This window comes from Prosopis cineraria, unplaced genomic scaffold (assembly GCF_029017545.1).
Source record: "Prosopis cineraria cultivar Desert tree isolate PC_DT_omini unplaced genomic scaffold, ASM2901754v1 PC6, whole genome shotgun sequence".
In the NCBI taxonomy this organism is placed as follows: domain Eukaryota; kingdom Viridiplantae; phylum Streptophyta; class Magnoliopsida; order Fabales; family Fabaceae; genus Prosopis; species Prosopis cineraria.
The window spans coordinates 29,756,177-29,762,905 of record NW_026555337.1 but is presented as its reverse complement, the minus strand read 5'-3'; the positions used below and the strand labels follow the sequence as shown (position 1 = coordinate 29,762,905).

Below are 6,729 nucleotides of genomic sequence, written 5' to 3'. Positions count from 1 at the left end.
TTTTACATTAACCAAAAAATATTTTAAATTCATAGATTTTAAATGTGAGATTTTAAATTTAATATGCAAAAATGAAAGAAAAATCTCCTTGAAATATGAAAAAATAACAATGAGGTCTCGCAAAATATGATAATTACTTTCAAGTCCTTAGGATCCTTTCTGACATTAATATCTTTTGTGAAATGAGAAAATTTCTTCAATTGTTGTAAATATTAGTGACTACTTTTGGTTGAAGTAATGACCAATTTTCTTGTAGAAATTACTAGAATGGGGTAGCAAATGACAAGTTTCACTCTACAAAATTTTTAATAACTGAAGTCCAAGTGTTGTAAATAGCAGTAACTACTTCAATTTAAATAATGACAACTTTTCTTTAGATAATAACTAAAGTGGAATAAGTAATGATAACTTCCCCTCTGCAAATTTTTTTATCACTAAAATTCAAGTATTGTAAATATGAGTAACTACTTTTGTTTAAGAAATAACTATTTTTTCTTGACAATAACTAAAAGAGGATAGCAAAAGATAAATTATAGCTACTTTACAAAAATTTTTAATCATTAATCCATTTCTCTGTTTCTTATTTTAAATTGGGGGCATTATACTCATTTTATAAGAGACATTAATGTCTGAAAATTAATGTCCCAAGAGACTTGGGAAGAATTATTATATTTTACATAACCTTATTATCATTTACATAATTCACGGAGATTTTTTTATCATCTCAAATATAATATTTTAATTTAAATTTTAAATTCGAACCCATCAATCCATATGCTACCTAAAATAATCTAACAAATCATAGCAAATCTACACAAACAAAGTTGAATCAAAGGCACTTTTTGTCTTTATTTACAGATCCACTCAGGCGGCCAAATTTTCTAATATTCTCCCATTTTCAACGTAGGTCACCTGGATCATCTTTTTGCTCAAACAGATCTTTCAGTGGTCAGTGAGATAATTAATTTCAAACTAACGAATGTTATGACTTAACAATCCTTGATGAGCCAATCTTGGCTTAGATATAGAAATACCATGTCTTTTGATATAGCCAGATAATTTCTTCTTGCACGGTTTCCTATGGCCTGATGACTATGTAATTAAAAAAAAAAAATCAAACAATCTTTTACACGCAAAATAATGAAGGAAAAATCCAAGAACAATTGAAACTTGAAAGGCGTTACGTACATATATAGAATGACAAAGTGAATGCTATCTTTTAAGAATATTATTGTCTGAAATTATCTTGGATAGGTCTTCATGATTTTTCCCTTGCAGTTGTTCTATTATTACCCAACATCCTACAAATAAACGAAAGTTAATTCACTATATAGCGGCATTCCAATGGCTGAAACTACTACCACATCGTTCAAAAGAAGCCACTCAGGTGTTGAGCTTGAGAATGAGGCTTGTGATGAAGAATATGAAAAACTTAGCCAAGAATGTAAGCAAATTCTTCTTTCTCTTCCCAAAACCAAGGGTTTCGGCCACCGAAACATCTATCTTTACCAAGAAATTTGGTATATACCAACTCGAATCCAAGCCATAAGCTCTTTTCAAAAGAACTTCCAAGTAAAAGACAGTGATACTATTTTTTTCTCCCTGCCAAAATCTGGCACTACTTAGTTAATCGTAAGCGTTTCTCTCCTTCACAAAATAACCATCCATTACTCTCTTCCAATCCACGCGAAGAAGCATTGGAGAGCTACTCAAATTGTATCTATGAGACTGGTCCATTTTGGACAAATATGTTGGGTTATTGGAGAGAAAGCAAAGAGAGACCAAACAAGGTATTGTTTTTAAGGTATGAGGATTTGAAAGGGGATATCAAATTCTACTTGGAAAGAATTGCTGAGTTCTTGGATTGCCCATTCAATTCTGTGGAGGAAAGTGAAGGTGTTATTGAAAACATAATTGAGTTGTGCAGCTCTCAAAAGATGAAGGAATTGGAAGTGAACAAGACTGGGAAGTTTGTAAACAAGTTTGAAAACAGGGATTTCCTCAGGAAAGGTGAAGTAGGTGATTGGTTTAATCATTTTCTCATCATGGATGATAAAGAAATTGTTCAAAGTGATTGAAGAGAAATTGGGTGATTCTGGGCTGTCCTTTCAAAATAAGATCTCTTAACACAGTAAGAATTAATCTATGCCATTACTTAATGTTCCTTTTTCTGCTTTAATTTGCGTCAACTCTGGAACTGTATTTCCTTCAGTAAGAATGCGATCTGGTTTCTAGGGGCCTTTTCCACAGCCATGCAGGTGCGATTTTTTTTAATTTTTTTTATACAAAAAAATTGAAGATGATGATAAAAGAGAGATGTAGTTCAGGGTCATGCTTTCATATAAACCTGTTGCGTTTTTACTTTATTTTTATATTTATGTACTATCTTATTTTATGTGTGTAATTAACTTATAATTGTAGAGAGATCCTGTTAAAATGACAAAATTACTCTCATTTAAAGAAATAATATAAATGACTTGTTCGTTTCCATACTATATTTTATTTATTTACTTATGGAATGTTATTTGTTTTCTAACTTTACTTGTTTATAGCCCTAATTTCACTCAATTTTCACATCCTAATAGATAAATAACATAACATATATATATATATATATAGTAAAAAGTAATAAATAATAAACAAAAGAAATTATCCATACCCCAATAAGAAAAAACAAAAACTATAAATAGCAAAAATAAACAATAGTAAATAAGTATAATAAAAAATTTAAAAAATCTACAAAAATTATAAAAATGAATAAGAAATAATGGGAAATGGGAAAAAATTTTATGAAAGAAATTTCTGTAACATAATAAGAATAAAAAATATTTTATAACAAGAAAATAAATATATAATATTTTTTGGTGAAAAAATAAATAAAATTTTAAAAGGTCTTTGATCTAAAGATAAGAAAAATGACACAAATATAATCAAATCAGATCATGATCTAATATTAATATTAATAATATATGAGCTATGAAGATTTGAATATCTCCAAATAATAGTTGGCCAAAAAAAATGTCAAAATAATATAACAATTAGAATAAAATAGTCTAATATCTAATACTAAGATTTGAAGATCCCAAAATAATATAATAATCAGGCAAATAATATATGAAAAATGCTTATATAGACTAAAAAGATCATGATACAGTTGAAACTCTAAAGAAACCCTAGGTGTAAGGGTCCTTATAAAGGAATTAATTTATCATGTAAGGCAATAAATTATCATAGTACATCATTAAAAGTGTTTTATACTCTTTTGACTGCATGATAATTTCAGAGTCCTTGCAAAATTATAAGTTAACTAATTTATTATCTATTGTGATAAGTTTTTCATGGCTATTTTGTTATCTATTACGAGAGGCATTTTGTTATCTTATATAGCAATAAATTATTGCAACTGCATAGTTTTGAAATCATTCATTGCATGAAACTTTTAGAGTCCTTACAGGTTTATAAGTCAATTAACTCATCGAATGCGGCAATAAATTATTGTGGGTACATATTTAAAAATATTTTATTCATAAATAAAAGCGAAAGGTTTTTCTAAATAAAAAAATGAAATAAATCATTTTTGAAAGATAGATTTTAGGATATATAAAATCATCATAAATCTGATCAAAATATTTTTCCCAAATTACTTCTCAAAACCTTCTCACAAATAAAGAAATAAATTAATTTCATGAATAAAAAATACAAACCAATATTAAAATTATTTTATTAAAAAATTAATAGTTAATATTTTTTTAAAAAAATCAACCAAGAGATATGCATTTTACCCCAAACTATATGGCCTTTGATCCCTCTAAATGATATGTAGGTCCTATGGCTTTATAGTTCAAGTCTAACTTATAGATAAATACAATTTTTTCTTTTAATTATCTTATTTTTTATTAACAATAATTTTTTAAGGCCATTTAAATTTATATAGTTAACTTAGTCTAAATATTCATATGGTCAATGGGTGTTGTGTGCAATGCCTAGCATCTTCTCCACGTACAATTAACTCCCGTATCCTTTTCACTTATGTAGACCACACATTAAAAAGGCTTTTAAAATTTCTTTTAAAATTTTGGTGGTGACTTTTAAATATTTTTATTCAATTTTCCTTCCTTGGGAAATTTTGAATTGGGTGCAGCAAGCTCCCTTGGCCCAGATGTAGAAATATCATGCATTTTGATGTAACTAGATAATTTCTTCTTCTTTCATGGGTTTCCACAACCATGTATTAAAAAAAAAAAATCAAACGTATCTTTCACATGCAAAATGATAAGGGAAAAATCCAAAAACAATTGAAAGGCGTTACGTACTATTGTCTGAAAATATCTTGGATAGGCCTTCACGATTTTTACCTCACAATTGTTTTATTATTACCGAACTTCCTATAAATAAATGAGTGTTAATTCACTATAGCGGCATTCCAATGGCTGAAACTACTACCACATTGCTCAAAGGAAGCCACTCAAGTGTTGAGCTTGAGAATGAGGCTTTTGATGAAGAATATGAAAACCTTAGCCAAGAATGTAGGCAACTTCTTCCTTCTCTTCCCAAAACCAAGGGTTTCCGCCACCCATACATCTATCTTTACAAAGACATTTGGTATGTACCACTTCAAATCCAAGCCATAAGATCTTTTCAGAAGCATTTCCAAGCAAAAGACAGTGATATTATTTTGACATCCTTGCCAAAATCTGGCACTACTTGGTTGAAAGCCCTTGCTTTTTCTATTTTGAATCGCAAGCGTTTCCCTCCTTCACAAAATAACCATCCTTTACTCTTCTCTAATCCACATGACCTTGTTCCCTTCTTTGAGTACCATCATTATGTAAACAACCAGATTCCTGATCTCTCCATATTGCCTGAACCAAGACTTTTCAGCACACATGTTCCTTTTCATTCATTGCCCGATTCAATTACAAAATCCAAATGCAAGATCATCTATATATGTCGTAACCCATTCGACAATTTCGTATCGTATTGGCTGTTTTTAAACAAAGTTGTACCACCATCTGTACCCAAATTATCACGCGAAGAAGCATTGGAGAGCTACTCAAATGGGAGCTATGAGACTGGTCCATTTTGGATAAATATGTTGAGTTATTGGAGAGAAAGCAATGAGAGACCAAACAAGATTTTGTTTTCAAGGTATGAGGATTTGAAAGGGGATATAAAGTTCTACTTGAAAAGGCTGGCTGAATTCATGAATTGTCCATTCAATTCTGAGGAAGAAAGTGAAGGTGTTATTGATAACATAATTGAGCTGTGCAGCTTTGGGAAGATGAAGGAATTAGAGGTGAACAAGACTGGAAAGTTTTTAAACATGTTTGAAAACAGGGAGTTCTTTAGGAAAGGTGAAGTAGGTGATTGGGTTAATCATTTTACGCCATTGATGGTAGAGAAATTGTCCAAAGTGATTGAAGGGAAGTTGGGTGGTTCTGGGCTATCATTTCAAGAAAAGATCTCTTAACACAGTAAGAATTGATCTATGCCATCAGCTTAATGTTCCCTTTTCCACTTTAATTTGGGTCAACTCTCTGTGTCTCCTTTAGTAAGAACAAGATTTGGTTTCTACGGGCCTTTTCTACAGCCTTGCAGATTCAATTTTCATTTAGTTTTTCTCAAACAGAAAATTTGAAGATGATGATAAAAGAGAGTCGCATTTCATGGTCATGCTGTCATCTAATCCTATTTTGTTTTTATTTTATTTGTATCTTTATGTAGTATCTTATTGTTTGTGTGGGGGCCTTACCACAACTGGGACACGTGTCTAGGTTCATTACTTTGTATTATTCTATTTTTGAAAAATAATTATATGAAGGTTGGGACCTAGATAGTATATTTTGTTTTTTATTGCTCACGGAATTAACAGAAATTAATTGCTATAATTTAAGTAGAGTGCAATGGAGACACAACTGCTGTTTGTAGAGAAACAAAGCTAGTAAAAATAGAAGATGTGGATCGCTTGATTATGATTTTACTTACTAACCAGTAATTGGAGTTACCTTCGAGTTACTGGGATGTATGTCTCACTCCGTTACTTTTGAACACAGGTGAAAAGAGCACGAGAAGGTCGGGAAAGGAAGCGAGGAAAGAGTAGCTTCAATTGGTAGTGGCATTACTACCTTTGAGTAGAAATGAATGTATAATATGCTGATAGAGTTAAGTTGCCAACTAGGATGCATAAAGGTAAGTTGAACTATGATGTGAAACTTGTTTGTATATATATGTATATGATGTTGCATTGTGCCAAGGGTGCCTAGTGGAGGGTACGTGGGTAGGCCTAAATGCAAAACAAGATAATATATGTGTGTTGTAACTTGTATAATGTGATTATGTGTTAATCGTGAATTGAATGTGATTTGTATTGTTATGTGAGAATTTGATACAAATGGAAAAGAACTTGACACAAATGGTGAGGCGGAGTCTCATTTGGAAAAGTCAAGTACATTTGTGATTCCCAACCATATGGTGAGGCAAAACCCCATATGTAAGAGTCAGAGGGTTAAAAGTGAAACAAGTCTATTTGCATTTATGAGTATGTGTTGTATATATATGATTCCTCATATAAGACCACAACTGTGTAAAGTGGCTTTGAAAGGCCAAAATGGGTTATTGATGTGATATATGTGTATTGTGGTGTTAATCATGTGTGTGTAGACCTTTTGGACTTAGGTCAAGGTCCAAAGTGATCTAATGGGATAAGAAATGAGAATTGAGCACTCAAGG

The 6,729-nt window shown here is 31.0% G+C and overlaps 2 protein-coding genes across 2 annotated transcripts; both read left to right on the top strand.

The window, feature by feature from the left end:
• Window positions 1-1,344: 1,344 nt before the first annotated feature.
• Window positions 1,345-2,078, top strand: LOC129314053 (cytosolic sulfotransferase 15-like). Its single transcript, XM_054957429.1, has 2 exons — window positions 1,345-1,444; window positions 1,627-2,078. The coding sequence occupies exons 1-2, from the start codon at window positions 1,345-1,347 to the stop codon at window positions 2,076-2,078; spliced, it is 552 nt and encodes a 183-aa protein (XP_054813404.1).
• Window positions 2,079-4,426: 2,348 nt separating this feature from the next.
• LOC129314052 (cytosolic sulfotransferase 15-like) lies at window positions 4,427-6,460 on the top strand. Its single transcript, XM_054957428.1, has 2 exons — window positions 4,427-5,474; window positions 6,054-6,460. Exon 1 carries the CDS (start codon window positions 4,427-4,429, stop codon window positions 5,468-5,470), a length of 1,044 nt encoding a protein of 347 aa, XP_054813403.1. The 3' UTR covers window positions 5,471-5,474; window positions 6,054-6,460.
• The last annotated feature ends 269 nt before the right edge of the window (window positions 6,461-6,729 follow it).